This window comes from Hippichthys cyanospilos, chromosome 13 (genome assembly GCF_059441005.1).
Source record: "Hippichthys cyanospilos isolate Australia breed blue-spotted pipefish chromosome 13, RoL_Hcya_1.0, whole genome shotgun sequence".
Lineage (NCBI taxonomy): Eukaryota > Metazoa > Chordata > Actinopteri > Syngnathiformes > Syngnathidae > Hippichthys > Hippichthys cyanospilos.
The window spans coordinates 16,354,385-16,377,094 of record NC_142381.1 but is presented as its reverse complement, the minus strand read 5'-3'; the positions used below and the strand labels follow the sequence as shown (position 1 = coordinate 16,377,094).

The 22,710-nt window shown below is 40.1% G+C and overlaps 1 protein-coding gene across 2 annotated transcripts in view; it reads right to left on the bottom strand.

Annotated features, from left to right (window-relative positions):
- Positions 1-22,323, bottom strand: part of atrx (ATRX chromatin remodeler) — a 32,923-nt gene extending 10,600 nt beyond the window's left edge. Inside the window, exons 1-30 of one of the 2 annotated variants that reach the window (XM_088431635.1) lie at positions 22,148-22,323; positions 20,390-20,451; positions 20,214-20,260; positions 20,037-20,125; positions 19,875-19,955; positions 19,283-19,392; positions 19,120-19,187; positions 18,128-19,020; positions 17,108-18,064; positions 16,953-17,016; positions 16,501-16,646; positions 16,248-16,421; positions 16,055-16,169; positions 15,873-15,969; positions 14,528-14,704; positions 14,255-14,396; positions 13,552-13,661; positions 13,269-13,415; positions 13,011-13,188; positions 12,582-12,719; positions 12,337-12,512; positions 12,142-12,259; positions 9,674-9,804; positions 9,413-9,507; positions 9,155-9,294; positions 7,817-7,967; positions 7,577-7,677; positions 6,391-6,499; positions 6,123-6,300; positions 5,796-5,987 (exon numbers count right to left, since the gene is read on the bottom strand). In XM_088431635.1, the coding sequence (XP_088287761.1) occupies positions 5,796-5,987; positions 6,123-6,300; positions 6,391-6,499; positions 7,577-7,677; positions 7,817-7,967; positions 9,155-9,294; positions 9,413-9,507; positions 9,674-9,804; positions 12,142-12,259; positions 12,337-12,512; positions 12,582-12,719; positions 13,011-13,188; positions 13,269-13,415; positions 13,552-13,661; positions 14,255-14,396; positions 14,528-14,704; positions 15,873-15,969; positions 16,055-16,169; positions 16,248-16,421; positions 16,501-16,646; positions 16,953-17,016; positions 17,108-18,064; positions 18,128-19,020; positions 19,120-19,187; positions 19,283-19,392; positions 19,875-19,955; positions 20,037-20,125; positions 20,214-20,260; positions 20,390-20,446 (5,181 nt within the window). In that variant the 5' untranslated portion in view covers positions 20,447-20,451; positions 22,148-22,323. Of the gene's footprint in view, positions 1-5,795; positions 5,988-6,122; positions 6,301-6,390; positions 6,500-7,576; positions 7,678-7,816; positions 7,968-9,154; positions 9,295-9,412; positions 9,508-9,673; positions 9,805-12,141; positions 12,260-12,336; positions 12,513-12,581; positions 12,720-13,010; positions 13,189-13,268; positions 13,416-13,551; positions 13,662-14,254; positions 14,397-14,527; positions 14,705-15,872; positions 15,970-16,054; positions 16,170-16,247; positions 16,422-16,500; positions 16,647-16,952; positions 17,017-17,107; positions 19,021-19,119; positions 19,188-19,282; positions 19,393-19,874; positions 19,956-20,036; positions 20,126-20,213; positions 20,261-20,389; positions 20,452-22,147 lie in introns of both variants that reach the window. The other variant, XM_088431634.1, reaches the window with a different exon arrangement.
- Positions 22,324-22,710: the final 387 nt, after the last annotated feature.

Sequence of the window (22,710 nt, the reverse complement as noted above, 5' to 3'; positions counted from 1 at the left end):
AAGACAGCTGCGTGAGCGCAGCACTGTCTGCATTTTTGGATCCCTTTGGTTATCTGGTGTTGGATTTCACGTATTCGCATTGGACGCAATTGAGCTATCACAAGCTAACGTGAAACATCTTTTAACAAAGATTGATGATGGAAATACTTCAGTATGATATCTGCAGACTTTTGGCGGAGCCCGCTCTAGCGTCCCTGCAGAGACAATCTGGAATAAGTAGCGTTACACAGTGGGCTACCTGGAGTCACCACAATGTGAATCGACTCAACCAGGCTTTGAAAGAAAAGGCTGGTCAACATATCTCATCTACTACCAAAATAATCAATGTGGTTTTCAAATGGGAGCACGAGTACCCCAAGAAGTGCATGAAAGTACATTAGGGGGTGCGTGATATTTTAAGTGGGTTCATGCAGGTATCTGCAAATCTAGTACTGTACTTGTTTTTTGTTTTTATGCTGTGAATGGAACAGCACAGTTTTCTGTTCAAATTGAGAGCAAATTAATTCAAAGATGAATCTTAAAGCTTAATTCACACATTTGCAATATGGTGCAATTCTCCAGCAGACGAGCTAGATATAAAACACAGGGTGTTACATTATCTACTTCAATCTTATGGAGTTGCTGAATAAAAGATACAGGGAAAAGTTACTACAAATGCTTGTAAATGCAAAGTTTGATGAATCAGACACCAATGGCACAAATTCAATCAAAAATGCTTTGCGCTGGTTAGCGAATACCGAGGTGAAAAAAAACACAGATTGAAAAAAGGTTGCGGAAGGAGCAATTTTTTTGTCATCCTACACTATTTAGATTTTGAATCGGGTTTTCATAATTATTAGATTTTTTTCTAAGATTTTTTTCTACAACAAATCCGGTGCTAAGTGTTTAATTCAGTTTTTACAAACTTAACAGTCATTGCTTATGCAAAAAACAGCTAATAATAACTTACTTAAAAGCCACAATTAAGTGGTTAGTAATTGTTGTAGTAAACCACCAAACCAATAGTCTCCGATCTGTGCAAAACCTCAATTTCACAGATTAGATCATTTTCAAATTGCCAATATTTACAATGACGAGTTGATCGAATCATCCGATCTAGAGTACAAATACAAAGAATCAGTCACGGCCTGGTACCAGCCGAAACCAGTATATCTTGGAGCATTTTCACGATTGCTAGAGATTACAAATCAGAAGAATAGAAACATGCAATTAATTTAATTAAATTTTAAGTAAAATACTAAATAGAAATATGTCGGCCTTTCTTTAATTCATTGTGTGTTGAGGGAAATTTTGTGTATCAAAGGTAGGAGTGGTATTGGTACTTGTTGTCTCGTCAGGAGTTGAGTATTTGTAATGATATCAGTTTGAAAAAAGCAATGTCGAACACTGGAACCACTTTTCGACGGTATTTTCGACACTATAAGGCGCACCGGATTATAAAGCGCACTTTCAATGGATGGCTTTTTAAAAACTGTTTTCATATATAAGGAGCACAGAATTGAAGCTACATTAGTGGCTGGGGTTATGTTATGCATCCACTAGATGGAGCTGGGCAAACGGGAATATCAACAAAACACTCAGATACGTCAAATTTTAATCATAGACGATCAAAGAAAGAATGGTGAAAAAATACCTCTGTTATATTAAAAGAATGTTCAGATCAATGCCAAGACATAAAGAGTTTAAAAGACAAATTATGATTCAATTAAAAGACTATAATTATGATTCAATTAAATATTAAACTTTTTTTCCCATCCAATTGCAATCAAAATGCTTAAGGGGTTAGTGTGTAAAATTTAGACTGTTTTTCATTCCTGACAGCAGCAAGTGATGCAGGTGCTGCATTTACCATTGTCCGAAGCTATAACAAACATGGCCGCCTCCGGAGTAGTGGCACCCTCCATGTAATATAATTTAATGATAACTAGATTATATTTGATTATATAATTATAACTGATTATATTCAAAACATAATGTTGGTTATTAAGAACATATTCATTTGCAAGTTTTTGAAATTTACAATATTTTAATGTACTCCTTTTTAATGAAAAGCAGTCTAAATCTTACACACTGCCCCTTTTAAATATATTCTTTTGTTGATTTTAAATTTCTGGATTATGTTATAAAGTTACGTTTTTTTGCGGCTTGTCCCCATATAAACTGCTTCAAAACTGGAGCATATAAAGCACATCAAAATTTCAAATAGGGTGTTGTAACAAATTTAATTGTAAAAAAAATAAATGTATCCCTTAAATGCAGAGGTAAAAATTGAAGACTTAAGTTATTTTATTTTTTTGTCCCCCCAAAATGAAAAGCAGTTTATGCACGATTTAAGGTGCACAGCATAAGAAGGCACACTGTCAGCTTTTGAGAAAATTGAAGACTTTTAAGGTGCGCCTTATAGTGTGGGAAATACGGTAATTGATAAGAATGATGACTTGTAATTACAATGCATTGTTTAGCATGAATTTTTAAAGCACAGCAGAAAGCGACTGGAAATGAATGACTCGACAAGTAAAAGACATAAAAATCCATCTTTGGGATTGAATGAGTTAAACTGCAACACAGCCTCCCTGCAGCCTAAAGGTATGTGCCTTGGCTAAATGATCACTGCTGCTACAGTCACCTGCTGAGCAAAAAGCGTAATGCATGCGCACAGACTGCAGTTTGGACGAGCAGTTGACACATTGGAAATAGGATGCGTCTGGAAAGGTGGGTGGGAAGTCCAAAACCTAATGTCTGGGACGCGAAACCTTCTTTGTCATTAAGGGGAAGCGCGCCTGCCTCTTTTGTCTTCAATTAGTTTCTCTGAAGAGCACAGAGACAACTTTAAGAGCGGGGTTTAAATAATGACCCTTCATCAGGCGGGGGTGGGGGGGTGGGGGGTCCAAGGGGAGGATAAAGAAAACAACTTTACTGTGCTCGCTTTGAACATGCGGCGGTATAGAGGTGAGTCAGCATAACAGATGGCTGCAAAAAGATCACGGGGACAAGATGGCGGAGCTTCGTGAAGGATGGGGGCATCGTGGATGGGGCTCAGGGAAGTTAAGTAGAAACTCAATAGTACTAATGAGCAAGTTGCTGACACTTTTTTGAGTATTGTGGAGACATCGCTTCTGTTTGCAGAGTGAAGATCCTTATGCCTTGCCTTGACTTACACCCTGTCTGCGCAAAAGGCACTTGGCCCAAGCAACAAGAGACTTTCTGACTCATCTTCACATGAATCCAGACAGAATTCCTTCCATCATACTCTTGCCTCTGCTGCCATCATCATCATCATCAGCGGCAGCAAGTTACCCAAAACAGGCAGCTTGTCAATGACTTCAACCTCGGCCTTCATACTAGAATTTTTTTGCCCTTTATTTTATGTATCTGCCTTCACGTACGCTAAACGTTTACATCAGTTGCATACAAATAACATTAGTGTCATTACTGTTATGAATCCATACCAGAATATTGTCTCCTTAAATACCGGTATACAATATCATGAAATTTGTTGATGGTCATTCTGTGGAGCAATCATTCAAAATGAAACAAATGCTAATTTTGAAAAGCAATTAGCCAAGTTACAACCTGAAGTTACAGTGATAAAAAAATAACATTAAATACCTGGTGCTAGTGCAACATAAATGACACCCGCTCAATTACGAGTTAAACAAACAGATAGGACAAGAATAATTGTCCTTAACTTTATCAATTGTCACGCAATGCATTCAGTTTTAAATATCAATATATTAAGTGTTGACCCGTGCCATACACAGGGAGTAGGTACCATAGGAGCCCGAGAATGATGAAAATCTGCATACAATTGACACCTATTGAAATGCATTGTGAGGTAACAAATGCTATTTTATTGATTATTTCCTGCCAAAAACCAACATTAGCCAAAATAAAAAAAATCATACATAATATTGAGTCAAATAAATGCTGCTATCTCTGTCAATGTAGATTTAGTGCTCCTACCTGTTCATTCATGCATCGCTGGAACATTAAAAGGTGATTTAGCCTGTGAACCGTGTAAATGAACGACAGATGGCTTAAAGTTTAGCATGAGCTGTGTGTATTTTATCCCCCCTGTTTACAGATTTCTGCTAAGAAATCTTGCTCAAACCCAAACCAAGAGTATCTTAACACAACAACAAAAGTGACTCAAATCTGGGAAAAAAATATATAAAAAAAAAAAAATAATAATAAGAGAGAGAGAGAGAGAGAGAGAGAGAGAGAGTCAAGGGGACAAATTAGGAGATCAACAAAGTAAATGATGGGAAGAAATGAAGAAATAGTGCCGGTTTATAGCAGCATCGCAAGGAGAAGACTATTTAGTAAATAGCAGTAAACACACACGCGCAGCTGCGCTTTGCTGGATGGCTCATGTGAGTGCAGTGTGTTCTCATTAAAACCCAGGGGGCCAAAATAACAAAGTAAAAGTGGGAGGGGAAAAACCATTCACATAAGAACGCTGATTCACTTCTCAAAAAAGGTCACAAAAATCATAACAGCTAGCAGATTGCGCATTGCTGAATTCCTATGTGGGCAGAGCAACATATCTGAAGAACTAAGAATAATCTTGAATAACCTGAACTCCAGCGATGGCAAATGGATTTAAAATATATTTTAATTTCAGTCTTTGCTAAAGACAAGAGCATTTGAAATATTCTAAATAATGAATTTTCATGAACACGTTTTAAAATCATTTTTGAAGTGTAGCAGACTGGCAGTATACGTTTACTCACACATTCACACCTATCATTTACGGAATATATCCAAAAGTGAGGTTCAAACGGGTTCTGAAAAACCCTTGGAGTACTTGAAGCCACTTCAAGGGGGTACTTGAGAATTTTAACAAAGTTTCTGCAAGTAGCAGCAGCACTACTCGAAACTCAACGCCATTTCACACTGGTAAATAATAAAATAGGATGAGAAAGCAGGGCCTTTTGTCATGCAAACATGTGCGAAACTTTGCCCCCTGGAGGTTGGATGACAAAGTCTTTGATTTGACATACCGGTACATACGATAGCCGGCTTTTTAAAAGTTAATATCGCCGAGGATCATTTTAATTCATCGTGGCAGCCAATATCATGATCGCGATTTGAGTTTACTTAATTGTGCAGCTCTATTTTTGCCTGAACATTTTACTGGATTTGTTTCTTAATAAATCAGGCTTTTTTTAAATAACTGTTTCTTGGCTATATTACTTCAATTAAAATATATTAAAATCGGAATGATTGTAAAAAACTGAGATGATATTTTTTGGCCTTATCGCCCAGCTCTAGGATTCACGTTGTAATTAGTGACATCATTTTCAGGAACATGAGCCAGAAACAACACAGAAGATGTTACACAATCTATCTGGGGTTGAAATTTGCTGAGACATACCACTGCAAAAGCACTCCAAAAGTCTGTTTTAATCTTTTTTCTTTTACTTTATTTTTTTTTTAATAAATCCGACCAAAAAATATATTGCACTGGTAAAGGAGTACTTGGCTGCAAGAATATTTCACAGGGGGTAAAATTCCAACATTGAAAACAGGTTGGGAACCACTGTTCTACAGTTAACACCCAAAAATTATTAGCATGAATAGAAAGCTAGCTTGGAGAGTTGGACCCAAATACAGTGAGACAGTATTACTCATGACTTTAAGGATTTTTGGCAACTTAATAAAGAACTCCATAAAATCCTAATTACACATCTGACTTAGCCTAGATTCAATTTATTAGTAGACTGGTTTGGCGCACAGGTATAAAAGTATAAAAACAAAAGTAGGAGTATAGAAGTATAAAACTGAAAGATTACCTTGGGGAGCATCGGTGTGGCTTTCTTGCTTTTCTTCCCGGACGGATCGTCCAGCATGTCGGGCTCAAAGGTGTAGAGTTCCGCCAACTCGTTCATAGTAAAGTGCCTTTCAATCTGCTGCTGGTCCACCACTCGATATGACAAAGACTGTTTGGTAACTTGCCGGTCATAAATTTTTTCTTCCATTGTGCCCTGAGGGGAAAATATGAAATGAAAGAAAGTCTGATAAATATAACCTGGAGTTCCAAGACGTAAAAATAGAGTTGCCAGCATTAATTTAGTGCTAAGCGGGAAAAGGTCGGAGAGAAAATATTCTGGCAAGATCACCTGCGCCAGGAACCTGTAGACAAAGACTGTCTTCAGCTGGCCGAAGCGATACACCCTGAATATACTCTGGATATCAAATGAAGGATTCCAAGAGGCGTCAAAGATAATGACTCTGTTGGACGCCACCAGGTTAATCCCAAGGGAGCCAGCTCGTGTGGAAATGAGGAACAAACGACCCCTGGATTGGTTTGTAAAGATGAAAACATCAAATCAAACGATGACGTCTCAATTATTTTATTACAGTCAGACATTGAAATTAATTAATCACCTTGTGTTGCTTGGGTCGTTAAACTCCTCAGCCCATTTCTTCCTGGTGGTGGCATTGGTGGAGCCATCCAGACGATAGTAGTCAATGTTCCTGAACCACTTGCCTTCACCTTCACGAGACACATAAGAGAGAAGAAAATTTGCTAATCAGTGTCATCATCAAACGTCAGCATCAACTAAGCCGTTTCTTGTCAAAGCGGGCCTGGTTTTGGGTCTGAGTAGATAAGACGGTCATGGCGGATGGAGGCCCTTCGCAGTATGTAACCTTCAAGATGGCCACCCCCTCGCTAGCCTTCGTCGGCAGCAGTTGAGCATGTTTCCAATTAGAGTACTGTGATCTTTTCATTACAAATTACAAACCCTTGAGCAAACATTTTTGGTGGAATAAAAAGTCAAGGTCTAATCATTTTCAAAATGAAAGCAAAAACAGCTGCTCAAGTTTAATTAGGAACATGACCTTACACCAGTGGCACTGTTGGTAAGTAGGGATGTGTGTGCGTGTGTGTATATATAATATATATATATATATATATATATATATATATATATATATATATATATATATATATATATATATATATATATATATATAATGTATGTATTTATGTGTGTATGTCCAAAAAAAAAAAAAAAAAAATTAAGGTCTCATCCCAGCGGCCGAAACGTTCAAACTGCAACGGAAGTGTATGAAAATATTGATAGGTGCATCGCTGAAGGATAAAGGTGCCAAAACTTTAAAGATGGTGACGTGTCAAAAGTTTAACAAGCATAAGCCTGCAAGTGAGATTTGTGTGGTGGTAAAGATCATGGTTCCATATATTTTTAGCCAGCCTATTTTTAAAGTCAGCTGACCTGACTTGGTCAACTTTTTTTTCCCTTCCCTGGCCCTAATGGTAATGTGACCTTATGAAGTCAGCACCAAAATAAGATCAAAATAAATATTGGGACCTACAACAAACCTCATCAAGCTCTATAAATCAGAGGCTGGTTTCTAATGTTAATCGCTACTTGGTTAGTTTAGCTCATCATGAATAAGAGCAGCATTACAGAGTAAAACATTCAATTGGAAGCTGATCACAGGCAAATACAAGATCGGATCATTCACGAAAGTAATTAACAGCCTCACAAAGGAGCCAACAAGATCTTCTGGAATAAAAGAACATGTGGGACGGAAGTATAAAGCCTACCTTTGTATGGTGAGGTCTTGCCTTCATCTGCAGCTCTGCAAGACAGCTCCAGGAAATCCTCAATCAGGTCCAAAGAGATAAGAGACTGACTAAACACCAAGCTGTGGATGGGCACAAAGATTCCTTGGTGTCACTTTACTTTTCCGAAAGCTATCTCTTTACACTACAAACTTGCTACACACAAACAGGCATTCCAGAGATGTGTGCCGATATCCTTAGAAGCGCACAGAGATTACTTACACTTTATCTTCAACTTCCTCTGCCATGCGCAGGATCTCAAAGAGAAGCATTATTTTTCCAGAGTGTTCCATGATTTCCGCATCGGCCTCTGTGACAAATTCCTTGTGCCAGTCAGCTGTGGGGCTCCCTGGTGCTGAGCCAGAGGGTTGAGCTAGTTTTGCAATAAAGACTAATTAGTTAAGTGTACAGTCATCGCAACTACCAAGTTAATAAAGCTCATTTCATTCCACAAGTCTGTCACATTTGGTGTTGATTCTTCACACGAAAAAAATTAATCCAGTTTTAATCTGTTTGTTACCTGAAGTACAAAAGTTAAAGGGAGTCTAATACTCTCACAGGGCACAATGTAGCTCTCAGTGGCTTTATTTTGCTACACTTTTTTTACGGATGTGCATTGTCATTGGTGATTCAATTTTACTGATAGACGTTTCAGTAATACAACAGATGTTACACAATCTACCTCCTAAAACTGATGAATATGAAATATAAATTCCAAACTTCACAAAAGCAGAATGCTTTGCAACCCGTGTCTGGTTATTAAATTTAGAAACAAGCATATTTTTTGGACTATAAGGCACAACTTTTTTCCTCATGATTTGAGCCCTTCTGCTTGTAGTCCTGTTCAGCTTATCTGTAGGTTTTTTTTTTTTTTTAAATCATTATTTTTGCCAGCCAACAGGAGACAATCCACCGGCAAATCAAACGTGTGTATCCGTTCTACGTGACAATTTATTGAACAACTATGAAACAGAACACAAGTATTGAATATATAAAAAAAAATATAAATTGAATAAGATCTTTTATAAAGGTTTTATGACGGGTACATATTTAATATGTATGTACATTTTTAATATGTATGTACAATTTTGATGTTTTTATCTGTGGTTCTAAACACATTAGCTATTCAACATAGGTTAGGATTGCCTGCCATACGGTGAATTTGCTTTACGAGCCCAACCGCGGAACAGATTAATACGAGGGCCCATTATATATATATTCACACTGTCAGTGTTATGGTGAAACGATCCGTCCATTTTCAGTAAATACGGTTGTTCAAAACATGCAGGCTTATTCAGTCCGTTGAAGAAAGGATGTTGCAGTAAGCAGGGAATTAAAAACAGGTTTATTTGCTCAATTTTTACTGCAGCGGCCTACTACATGCTGGTGCGGCTTATGTACGTTTGGTACAGTACATTTTTGTTTTAATCCTAAAAACTAAGCGCTGGTTTGGAGGTACTTGGCAGAAAAATGTATTTCACAAGGAATACATCACTGAAAAAAGGTTAAGAGCCACTGAAGTTAGAACATGCAAAGCATTTCTAGAGTCTCCAAACTTACGCTCTTCTACAGGATCAGCCCTGTTTCGCCCCTCTCCATTATTGCCCCGAGAACTGGTGTTCCACTCCTTGATGACTTCGACCTCATCGCTATCGGAGTCATCAGATCCCTTCTTTCTTCCCTTGCCTTTCTTCTTTTTCCTATTAAGGAGGGACAGCGGAGGACACAGGGTCAGCAAGAGTAACAGATGGAAGCAGGGGGAGTACAAATGTGTCTCTCGTTTTGTAAATATCCAACTCGATGAAGTGGAATCTTTACTTTTTTTGTTTTTCCTCCTCTGAGCTCAGGCTAAGGGATGACTCGTCGGTTTCTGAGGCGATGAATTCCTCCATGCTGTCTTCGTCAAAGAAACCCTGAAGCAGAGAACAATCGGAAGAGGCTCAAACATGTTGTGGCGTACCAAATACATAATCCACGCACATGCGTATTTGTTTTTCCAAAAAAAGCGGATGATCATCACTCATATTCCCAGTGGATCACGTAGCGAGGTTTCGTCTCGTTTCATCTTCCCATACATACCCTGTTTTCTTTGCTGATGTAATCCAGCTGAAGGCACCAGGGATGGGTCCAGATTCTGCTGAGCATCTGGAAATCCTGGAAGAGTTTGGTCCCTGCGCGGCCTCGGCTCCCCTCCAAAGCATTCCCCACACCTGCAACAAGAAGGAGAGGGTGAACATGTTTGCCTGAAGGTTCATCTCTCTACACAGAAAATGGTCGGCGGATAACATGAAAAGGGGCCGCATTGACAGCTGAATCTTGCATACGGATAATGAAAACAAGGAACACTGTGAGAGGGCATCGTTCCCTCTTTGCATACTTATACATACAGGACTAGTAAAAAGTTGGAAAACTACTTCAATTAGAGGTGCGGAGGAATTAATCAATCATTTAGAGACGGAAAATTGTCCAAATGCCCAGAATTTCAGCCTCTGTAATGTTTTCACATTTCTTTAGGCCTCTATGACAGGGGTTCTCAAACCTTTTGGAGTCAGGGACCCTTTTTAGAAATCAATTTTCCAGGGATCCCCCCGATGCAAATATGTTCAGAAAAAAAAGCATTTAGCGACTGAATCTTGTTTCAGAACCGTGTTGTGTTCTGGCGTTGTTTACAGTTATCTTTCAGCATTGTTATTGCGATTGGATTGGCTGGACATTTTTTCTGGCAGGACATTTTTTCTGACATGTACACTAAGTGGGTATCCAAGGCAACAGCCGAGGTTATTTTTGAACCGAAGACTTATTTCACTCCTGTATTAAGGCTGCACAATGAATAGACTTTTCATCGTGATCACAATCTTGGCTGCCACGATTAATTAGCTGTAAGTAAACGAGCTTGGTTCTAAGTAGGCTTAATTTTTTTCATTGGTTTGCACTCAGCAAGTAAGTTAGCTGTGTTGCCCAATGTGTCAGGTTTTTGCCAATAATTATTTACTTTATTTACCTATTTTAGTTTATTATTATTATTTGTAAGTATCAAGCCTTGAAGTCTTGTTTATATACTGCTTGTTCATGATTAATACCTTGTTTGCATACTGCTTGTTCATGATTAATGATCCTCATTTCGATATTGATCAAAATAATTGTGATTATTATTTTGGACATAATAGTGCAGCTCTACCCTATATCCAATGTTTATTCATTATTAAAAATTGCTGAAATTGTAGTCAATTAAATTGGGAAGAAATATTAATGGAATTATTTGGTAAACAATAAAAAAAGTAAATAAAAACAGAATGTTTTATCATTTTGATTCAATATAAAATCTTTTCGGCGGATCGTTTTGTGCATCTCGTCTATTCTCAGTGAGCTATTTTTTGGTATGGATGATGTTTTCAGTTCACAGATGTGCATTTTCAAAAATTGACAACTGGAATTTCTTGACATCTTAATGTGTTTCAAACCATTTGTATTTGAAAGTGTTCCAAAAACGTTCATTGGCACTGTACTTGCAGTGCTGGCAGCATCAATATCAGCAATTTTGGGTTACGGAAAAAGCATGAATGGAAGAAATGTTCGACCATAACAGACTGCCTGGAGGTCCTGGGGGATGGGTGGGGGCAAAGACACTCCTGTGGAGGTCAGCAGTCAGAGTCACAACATCAGCACTGTAACCCGTGGAAAACACTGCTGTTAATGAGCCACAGCACATAGCAACAACCCCCTCTGATCCTATTAGTTCTTTCTAACTACCAAACCTCCTACTTTGTTTTAAGTTTTGGTGCAAAAAATGTTGCCACCTAACCACCTCAATGTCTTTGCCTTTCCTGTATGCCCCCACATAACACGCCCTTTCTCCCCAAACTCTTCATTAGAGAGACGTGGGAAAGCGTGCTTAAAGCCTGCCTGCGGCACTCTGCCAGCTGCCACACTAGTATCCACACACACATAGAGAAAGGTCCACTAAACGGTATTTCAAAGAGGCAGAGAATATTGAAGGCAGAAAAAAAGTAAAAAAAAAAAATAATGCTGTAAAAAATAACAGTTGAAAGTTGATTTTTTTTTTAAATAATGTAAACTCATTCAATACCACAGACATATTTTTATGTTTTTTTTTAAGAATCCAGACATTAAATCAAAGATACTTAACTACTAAATCGATACTTAAGTATATTAAGGACGGTAATTTCCAGATACTGAATTATTAAATCGATACTTGCAAATCTGGGATTGAATGTCCAGACTCGTGAAAAAGGTGAAAATATGTCTCTGGCATCGAATGAGTTAAAAAGGATACAGGTTTAGGCATACTTATACAATTTTTATGGATCATAATATTATTTATAGTCAGCGTGTTGAGTGAGGGGTGCACGAAAAGTCTTCTCCTTCCTCTGTGGGGCTTGGCGAAATATAATTGAGAAGCACTGATTTGAAATGCTCAGCAGGCACTAGAGGCCATGCTACAAATAACCCCCAATAACTTGAGTGCATTGTGAAGTCATGAGACAAATCAAATGGCTGTGTGCAAGAAAACAAAGTTTTAATCTCACCAGTAAAGTGCTCCAAGTAGTATCTGTAGAGTTTACACTGGAGGGGAGTAACTCTAACGGACAACACATACTCGTGCTTGGGTGGCAGGAACTTTGTGAGTGCTGTGTAATCCTTCCTCTGGGAAAACAAAAAGATGATTTGGAGCTCCAACCATCTGAAGACAGAGGAAAATTGGAGGGAGGCGGAGGTGTTACCTGAACACACCCAGCCAACATCTCATACAAGATGTGAGCCCTCTTTTTCATGATGCGGACATCTTGCATGGTGGAGTCTGCGCACTGCCCATTCTGGATGGGGTTGATGAAGCGATTGCGGAACTCTTTAACTGACCCTAGCAGGTTCTCCTTGATGAAGTTCACCATGCAGTGGTCTAAGAGAAAATGAGAGTCGCTTTTTGGATATACAGTACGATAAATTCAACGCGCGTGGGTAGGCTTACATTCAATTAGGTTATTTTGAAGAGGTGTTCCGGTCAGCACCACCCTCCGCCTAGTTCTGATGGAGTTCATGGCTTTGGACACAGCAGATGCCTCGTTCTTCAAGATGTGACCTTCGTCGCATATCACCAAGTCGGGACCTGAAGAGAACGCAAATTGAAAAGCATTTGGAAAAAACAATTATTGTGTTTGAATAATGGTTTCAACATTTTAACTCATTCAATCACAAACATGACATTTCACATTTCTTTGTTTTTAAAGAGTCCAGGCATTCAAACCCAGGTAATAATTTTTTTCAAGTGTCAATGTAAAGGAAGGTTAAAAAAAAAAAAAAAAAAGAAAAACAGCCAACATTTAATAGGTTAAAAATAATCATATTTGTTTCAAAGCACTCAAGGACATAAATATGTTATAATAATGCATGTTCATACCTGGGTCTACCAGAGTCTTCTGGAATGTCTCTTTCAGCTTCTTACTTTTGATGTTCCGTCCCTGTGTCAGGTTTCGGTACATCTCGTAGCCAATGATCATAATACCCCCCATTTCTTGCCATTGCTGGAGGGCGACCGCTCGCTCCTGTGGTCGTTTTACTGTGGCGAGTTCCGTCACCTGTTCAAGGCACCCCAGATCAAAGGTTAATTCCCCAAGCGACGTGTAGTGAAGAAGAGCTGCCAAAGCAAATGAATTACCTCTAAACACTCATCATCTTTCATTCCCTCTTGCCATTTCTCAAACTCGTTGACCCAATTAAGGACTGTGTTGAGGGGACAAACCACCAGAGCTGTTGAGAAATCGAGCTTCTCACAAAGAAGCAAAGTATGAAGGAATGTCACCACCTACAGGAGAAAGAGGAGAACTGCATTTAAAAAAGTTTGAATGGGATTCAATTGCGTTGGACAGTGATGGTAAATGTAGCCTATTACAACATTAAAAATAATTAATGTTGACAGCTTCCCGCTTGTACCAACAAACCTGAAGTGTTTTCCCCAGTCCCATACAGTGGGCAAGGATGCAACCAGAGCCAGGCGACTTCTCCACCTTCTTCACAGACTCACAGCAACAATCCCACATGAATTGCACGCCTGGAAACACCGCAAAGACAAAATTGCTTCACCAATACAAACTTAATTTTGTCGAAAGTAAGTACCTGATATTCTGGTGCGACATTCTGTATTTGTTTACAATATTCTTGTATTCGTGTTAACTTAAAGGACTTCTACTTCCACTATATTTAAAAAATAAGTTAAAACAAATTCCACACTGCCTTATTTTGTTGTGAAAAAAATATTAATTAATCCTAGAACTTTTCTTATTGTGTTTGTGCAATATAAATTGAGACTCAAAATCAACCCATTTTTATCCATCTCAGTTGGCAGCCATTCTAACTTTGGTGCAAAGGTAAAGGATTTCTTTTGTATTGACCGGAATTTATTTCGTACCAGCCACCAACTGTGATGTTGTTTCCAGACACGGAAACGTGGCCGTCCCAAGATGAATAAAAACGGATGGATTTTGCTGCTTAATTTGTCTTCCACAAACGCAATAGTAATCAGTATGTTCTTTAGACGAGTGGTGTTGCATCCAAAATACCACAGTGAAGAAAATGTTCGCGTTGACTTTGCTTTTAAAGAGAAAAACAGCAGGTGGACTTATAGCCATCCCCATCTTTCCTTACCATCAACCTGGTGAGGTTTGAGCTTGGTGACCAGGTTTCTGTGCACCTGCACCAGCGGCTCCTTGGTTTCTTCATTTTCATCCAGAACCAGCTTGGTGGTGATGGGACATGTCACCTGGGAGGACTCCTCCAGCACAATTGTCTGAGCGCAAAAATGTGTCGAAAAAACAATGAAACAGTCTTAAATATTAGCTGGATAATGCGACTGTTTAAAAAAAAAAAAAAAAGGCATAAAGCCTGTTAAAATTGTCAATGCCAATACTTCATTTTTACCTCTCTGAGTTTCTTCCTCAGCTCTTCTCTTTCTGCTATGCGCTTCCTCCGGTCTTCCTCTTCCTTCAGAGCGTCCCGCGTTTCTGTCCGCAGCTTGTCATCCTTCAGGATTTTGCGGATCTTTTTGCGTCCCTTGCGCTCTTCTCCATCCGCGTCTTCGCCATCTTCATCCTCGCTCTGTGGAAATGAACATTTGACTTAAGCTCTCAGATCTTTAGCCCTTTGGGGGGGAAACCAGGCTAAAACCTTTGATCTGTAGCCTGCGAGCCCCATGATTGTGTGCCTTCCGTAATCCTTATAACACAACCCGGGGATGAGATGAAAATTCAATTTGTGTGTCAAGCATGACGGCAATTGCTAAGGCTAGGCAAGTCTGACTGAAAACTTTGAGCATTTCATACTCTTCATATCAACAACTGGTGTAATTGTCATCATTTAACCCATTTATCAGAAAAACAAAAAGAATTTCTACAATTGTAGTTAGATTTGTTTTATTTTACGCATATTTATTTTAAAATGTAGCAGATTGCACACTTCACTATTTAAATAAGTAAATCCACAGGTATTGCTGTCAAACACAACATATGTGCCATCTTTTTTAAGACTAAGCTGCACTAATCAAAAAATGCATCAAGGATTGATGAGGCCAAAACATAAGACACATTTTGGTGAATTTTATATGCATTCATAAACCTATAACGGCTCGCTCTCTTTCATGGAGCGATCTTAAGGGGTGAACAAACTTTTGAGCAGAAAAGTGAAGACATGGCCATTCTGCCTGTTGTCAGTGATATGAACCTTTGGCTTTGTGTACATGCGAATTCTGTGAAGCTAGAATGAGATGATCGTGACAGATAAGTAAGTTCCACAGACAAGTGCTTCTTTGTGTCAGGGATGGCTTTCTTCCTGTTAGTTTGCTTCCCTATGTGAATCCTTTGTCTCTTCGCACTTGATTGCTCTGTCTATCTGAAGCTTCAAAAATCAAAACAAATTTGTTTTCCAGACTATTTCACTGATCTAGCCTAAATTCCACATTACGTAAATAAATTGATTACTACAGTACTAAATTCTTTTAGTATGTCATTTCTAGACACCTATTCAGCCAAATAATTGAAAAAAAAAAAAAGACATTAGTATCTGGAATTGAACAACTGCCATAAAAAAATAATAAACATATGGAAAATATGCTTTTGGGATTGAATGAGTTAAATTGGTTTAAAACAGCCAACATTGACTGGCCTCTGAATCCAAGCTCCAATTTTAATAAATGTATGTATAAGTATAAGATTGTCGTATGGTCACATAATTCTGTTGGGTACTGCAAAAAGTTATCAATTTTAAACACCTTCTCATTGCTGGAGGAATCCTGTACTTTGATCCTTCGTCTCTTCTTCTTCTGTTTTTGACCTTTCTGCTTCTCGTCATCCTTCTTCTTGGAGGATCTACACATGCATAAGAGGATTAGTTTTTGAGCAAGGCCACACATGTACAATCAATAATAGCGATCGTTGTGTTTGGATTTCTCGCCTTGTCTTACGCCGCTTCCCTTCGTTGTCAGACTCGCTGAGCGCTTCGCTCATGGCCGACTCCTCACTGGAAGCCGACTTCTTGAAGTCAGAATCCGCAGAATCGTCGCTGTCCACTGCCAGGCAGAAGACAGAAGTCACACACTACAAAGCAAATATTGAGTTCACTTTTTGATGCAAAGTGCAAAATGAACCTTTTTTCCGTTCTCTCTTCTTCTTGGCCCCCTTTTTGGTCTTTTGCGCGTTGTCTTCTTTGTCATCATCCGAGTCGGCCTCACTGAGCGTCAGCTTGTGACGAAGCAGCTTATGCCGTCGATTACTCTTCTTCACCTCCACATCGGAACCGGAGTCCTCTGTGATTTCCGAAGCTGAACAGGAACACAACCCGGTTACAAAATAGTAGTATTAATAATAATAAATGTTTTACATTCAGTAAGTCCACTCTACCTTGCGGTTTCTCTTCATCATCTTCCTTTTTAACAACCTTTTTGGAGGGTTTCTCCTCCAAGTCCTCGCCTTCATTTTCGGAGGAGCTCTCAGCCCCGGAGGAAAAGTTGGACTTAATCTGGGCGAGGAGCATTTTCTTGGCGATCCTTAAAAAGAAGGAAAAGAAGAATGATTTTCCCACATTAAAAACAATCATACTGAAAGGATCACAATTGCAAACCTAGTTAAGAGATTAGGAAAAAGCTTCTTGGCATGCATAACCCGAGCCCCAACATTTATTTTTTAGCCTTTCAAAATGTCACTTTTTTTTTTTTTTTTGTTAATAGAGGTTGTAGAATTGTATACTGTATAAATGACTTCTATAGTTATACATCTGCACGATTGTGGCTAGGGTCCAACAGATTTTCCTGCCAAAAATCAGCATTGAGTTGGTGTGTCCTTGATGGGGGTACCTGTTTTCAGGATCATCGTCGTCATCTATTTGAGGCGCTTCTTCTTTGATAGGGGTTTCATCATCTTAACAACAAAATGCACAGGTAGCATCAAGTCCGGAACAAGTAAGTCATTATTTGCCGAATTGCTCGCAAACACCGCAAAGCGCTATTACCTCCCCGCTCGCCGTCTGCCGTCAGGGGCTGGAACGTCTCTCGGTCACTGTCGTCTCCGGAGTCCCCATCGGCCTGTCGTTCGTCCTCGTCCTCGCTGGAGGATGACTCCACCTTGGCGACAGCCGTTGAGCTCCTCGCTTTGCGCTTCTTCTCATACGATCTTTTAGGGGTAGCTACCTTCTTTTCACTTTTGTTCTCTTCTTTTGCTTTCTCTAGTTTGACCGTGCGGCTCGATCGCCTCTTTGCCGCTGTTTTATCTTGCTCGGAGTCGGTGGAGTCGGAGACGTTTTGTTTTTTCTTCTTTGAGGCTTTCTTGCTTCTATTGTCCACGTCAGACTCGGAGCCTTGTGACTTCCTCTTACGTTTGGATGTTTTGTCTGTGTCCATAGAGGGCTTCTCTTTAAATAAGCGTTTTTTGGAACTTGGGGTTTCTTTCTCTTCATCGCTACTGTTGCACTGTGCCACCTTGTCCAGCAAAATGTCAGGAACCTCGTCTGAGTCGGAGTCTCCCGCATCTTTCTCTGACAAGGAAGGATTTTTCTGCTTCTTCTCTTTTACTGCAGTCCTAGAGTTTTTGGAGGACTCAGATTTGTCACTCTTTTCCTTTTCTGACTCCTCTGATTCAGAAGAGTCTTTGAGACTCTTATCTGCTTGCTTCCTCAGTGGAGTTGTCTTCACTCGACTGGGGTGCCGATTGGGGGGCGGGCTGGCAGGTTTGTCTGCTGTGTCGGAACCACCATTTTCCTCTTGTGGTTCTTTGCTTTTGGACCTGGAGGATTTTGACCTACTTGTCCTGACGACAGGCACCGGAGTCAATTTAACAATGAGGTTCTTCACCTTCTGTCTGGAGCTCCCGTTTTCTTCAGAATCCGATTCAGCAGCCAAAGTCGGATCGGTCTGAGCCAGCATGTTGGGATCCGCGAGACTTTCCACCATCTGAAAAAGCTCCTCGGGAACTGAAGGGGGAACAGACATAATGTCATGATCAAGTGACATTTCACCAGGCGAGAGCAGCTCACCATCACAAGTTTTGCTTTTAGCGACATTTTTGGCTACATCTTCTGTCTGGCAGTCTTTCCCAAGGGCTTCCTTGTCCGGCCCGCCTTTGTTTCTCAGAGTTTGGGCTTCCTCTTCTTCTGGCTCAACAAGCTGCTTGGCATCACCCTTCCCCCCAGACTTGCGCGCCACCGCAGCCTCATCGCGCTCTTCGTTCAGGTCTTGCGACCCATCGGAATCCTCGGTGGTGCCCCCCTCGTCGCCGTCGTCAATCACACCAGAGTGCGCCGCGCGGACGTTTTTTCTGACTTGCTGCTGCCCTTTGTCACCGTTCTGCATCTTCATACTTCTGAACTCTGGTTCCAAGGCCTCCTCCAAGGCAGCGTGGGCTTTTTTCAAATCGGAAAGCACAGCCTTGAATGCTTTCAAATGCCTGTACCTGACAGACTTGTCATCCTGCTTCGCGGCGGCCTGCTGCACAAACTGGATGAAGGTATTGTTCAAACCAGTTGTGGTCTCAACTAACTTTTTTGCTTTCTTTAAAAGTTCTTTGGGTATCGGCAGTTTTTTGTAAGAGAATGTAATGGTCCCTGAGCCGTCGGCGTGTTCCTTCCCGTTCACAACCGCTTTGTGCTCTTTGCCTTCAGCGCTATTACACGTCTTGCTCTTGCGTTCCTCGCTTTTGCCGGATTTACGCTGCTTGCTTTTCTCGTTGTCGATCTTTGCCAAGACGCCGTTACACTTGGAGATAAGGTCCTGGAGAGGTTCGGGCCTGCACACGTAGCAGTGCCACTTGGAGTTCTCATCGGTGATGACTGACATCTCCCGTCTGCCCAGGTTGCGAAGGATGCACTTCTTGCAGAACGCATTGTTGCAGTAGTCACAGCAGATGAGTTTTCCCCCTTCGGCACACCACCTGGAAAATGGATGGTCAGATGAAGGGCGATGCAAAAAGCTATGCGACTGGAATTACAACTAGTACACTAAATTATTTGGCTACACTGATATGTCTTACCTGCACTGCTCGTCCATTCCATCTGAGTCTCTGCTGATGTCATCGCTCGTGTAGTAATTGTAACATGACTGGAAGAAAGACATAAAAAGACTGTCTCACTTGAGCCTTGCTGAAATGATGAAAAAATATTTTTCATCAACCATTTGTAAAATCATGTATGGACCTTGCAAATAAGCACTTTGAGAGCAGGGTGCTGGTATACGGAGTTTCGCTGAAATTGGTTAACTTGCTTTCCGCAAGCTGTGCAGTTCATCTTCTTTTGCAGGGGGTCATCTGTGGGCAAAAGACATTTAAAAAAAAAAATCATTTTTGACTCAAAATATAACAGAAATTCATAAAGTCTCCATGTACAAGTCAAACAACCATCCTAAACTTTAAATAAATATTTTTAACAAGACAAGGGTAAAAAGTAAGCTAAGGACCGTTGACAGTAAAATGTAAACACCTTAGAACACAAGCTTAGAATAAATATGTAACACAAAAGTGAGAATAGCTACAGGGATAGTACACTTAATTAGCCGCTTTCAGCATAAATAAGTAAATATGTCTGAAATTAATTTGAAAAGTAAATTTTATATACAATTAATAAGGACTCCTTTAGGGAGATGTAGCAAAAATATATGTTGTTTTTGTTGATGCCCCCCATACGCTCTACATATAGGAACTTATAGTAAAAAACAAACAAAAAAAGTTTATATTTAGACTGCGCTGTGAGCATCCCCATACCAAAACATAAATCAATGTCAATTAATTACCTGAAGGTTTGTGTTTGTAATCCACTTTGAACTTTACTGTGCCTTTATTTTCACTCCCCGCAGGCCGCAAAACCAGAGTGCCTTGGAACACAAACAGAACAAGATTGGTTTAGTTTGGTTCTTAATTACAAAAACAAAAAGAAAAACATCATATGTGCATACCTTTGGATGTGCTTCCTGTGTTACTGTCAGAAGTGGCCCCTTCATTGTCACTGTTATCTGAATTGCCAGAGTCATTCTTAGTGGGCTTCCTATAATTAGGGAGCAACAAAATATGTAAGAAGTCCAAACAGTGCAATAACGCTTGCAATTGAAAGGCATAAAATAAGTGTTGCTCACCTCTTGCTTCGGGAAGAAGAAAGTGTTGTTTCTGTGGAGCTACAAGGCTAAAAGCAGTAAGGGTAAAAAAAAAAAAAAAACATGACTTTCAAATCGACATTATGGCATGTTTGTAGTAGAAAAGCACGCAGGCACTCGAGTGGGCAACCAAAAGAAGATAATGGGGGAAAACCTACTTTTTCTGTATTTTCTGCCATTTGGTCTTGACTGGATTCCGTAATAGGCAGACTCATTTTACCTAAAGAAACAGACGTTTTACATCAACAGACTAGAGCTGTTAAAATACATCAAATGACCAACAGTTTTTTAATGAAATGTTTGACAACTGCTTTAATAACCGGGTAATTGTTGAGAGTCGTTGTTTCGCATTTCTCAAGTGTATCCTCTCAGCATTAATTATTCATTGATTTTTGTAGACCACGAATCCGGACTAATTATATTTAATCTTGACTTGGAATAAGACTTTTACAAACATTTGCTTTTACCTCGGAAAGCAATGACCAAACCAGGAAATAGATCACAGTATAAACCAGACGTATAAAAGTGGTCAATTGATTGTGTTGTATTTTGAGCACCCTGAATTGACATTTGAACGTAATTACACAACACGTCATTGTTTACATCCGGAGCAAGTAATAAGTAGTAGTATAAGTATAAGTTGAAAGCCATTATTGCAAACACTCTTTCGGGAGGAACTTCAAAATAAAACCGCACTAAGGTCGTTACTTTGTGATAAATTACTTTTTATGGTACAGTTTATTTTAGAAGCATTGGTTGGCCTTCTCACACCATTCGGCTGTTTCACTATAATGCAGTGGGTTGACATTCTTTCATGTAATGTGTTGCACTTCTGACTATTTCGTACACTCATTAGTTACTGCCCTGTCAATGTATCTATTCTGGCTGGGTAATTACTCAACAGTAATATAACAAATTGAATGCAATTGATTATTTTAGCTTGTGGTAGATTTTTAATAGATGTTTGGGTGTTTCTGATGACCAAATAATACCAAATAAGCAACGGTAACTGGTAAATAAACAGTAATAAAGAAAGGTTTTTAAAGGTTTTCATGCAATATACGACTGTAGAAAATTATTGAATTAATCAGTGGAATAATTGCAAGAAATATCGATTCTGAAATTGGTTGATAGTGACAGCCCTACAACAGACAGAGAATAATAACAAGACAATGTTGCAAACGATCTATCTAAATCTGAAGTTTGCAGGAAGGTGTTTCATAGTAACAACTTTATAGTTTTCAGCCTTTGCAATTAGATCATTGCATTTTCCTGCATTGCCATGTCACTTCAGAGAAGGCCCCTGCATGTGCTCCTTTCTTCCAATTTCCGCCTTGACATGTTTTCAAAACATACCAACTCTAAGTTGAGACATGCTTTCGTTTTCAGCGAGGAGAAGGGGCTACTTCTTTTTACCCTCCATCCCACGTTGCCCTGGCAACCTTGCAACCCACCACCCTCCCCCCTTCTCGCTCTCCATCACGCTGCTGCATGCCAGCCCCGATGCATGGGCATGCACCGAAAAATGCAATGGTCGGGGCCTTGCATCCCTCTGACAATATGGCAAGAACCGGAGCGCCGAAAAGCTGGCTGGCACCACTAGCGACCTAGCCGCTAATACATTTTTGCCAGCTGGGGGGACGAAATGGAAGTCGTCCGTTTCCCAAAGTCGGTTTAAAATGATGTCGCCAAACTCGGCGACCATTCTGGGTCGCGTGCGAGAATACTGGAAGTTGCATTTGTAACATGTTGAACATTGCCGGTCGGTGACGGCTAGTTAGCCTAGCGTGCTAAACCCCAACAAACACTAAATGGCTAGGCGTAGCGCTAGCAAAAAAAAAAAAATGGTAGCTCACTCCAGTATAATCAATGCACAACACACTTGTGTAAACACATTCGAATCAGGCTCTTTTTACCTGCTGGTCGCGGTCGTCATTTCTCGATGCACGAAGACGGCCTTTGTTCTCGGCGAGGACGGGTCCGACGGATCGAAGGTGGCGACGATTGACGGCAGGAAGAGGCGACACAAGTCCCCGAATACGCGTAACAACTCCAGTCAGTGGAGACAAAGCGCGGAGACCATCTTACCGGATGGCCGTGGACGCGCTAAAATGGCGCATGGAGCCCAAATCCAGCGAGCGCTCCTATTGGCTAACGGCCTCGGATGCCTTCCCGCTCTCACTGGTCCACATTCGAGGTGGGCGCACCGTGCAAGCTGGTGCTAAGAGCAATGGTGTATTTCAACTAACTGCCTGCAGATGGCGACACTGTTCGTTTGTGTCCACTGTTGTGGACATTTGTTTTTAGTCTATGCGGTATCTTTTTACGCTTTGGCTTAAGCGTACAAGTGTGCTCAGTGGACGAGATCCTGGAGTTTCCAGTGATGTCTCGTGTGTTTGAATGGGATGCAATAAACTTTGCAGTCTTGCTGACACAAAAAAACAACACAACAGTGGACATAAATGAAGAGGCTAGGACC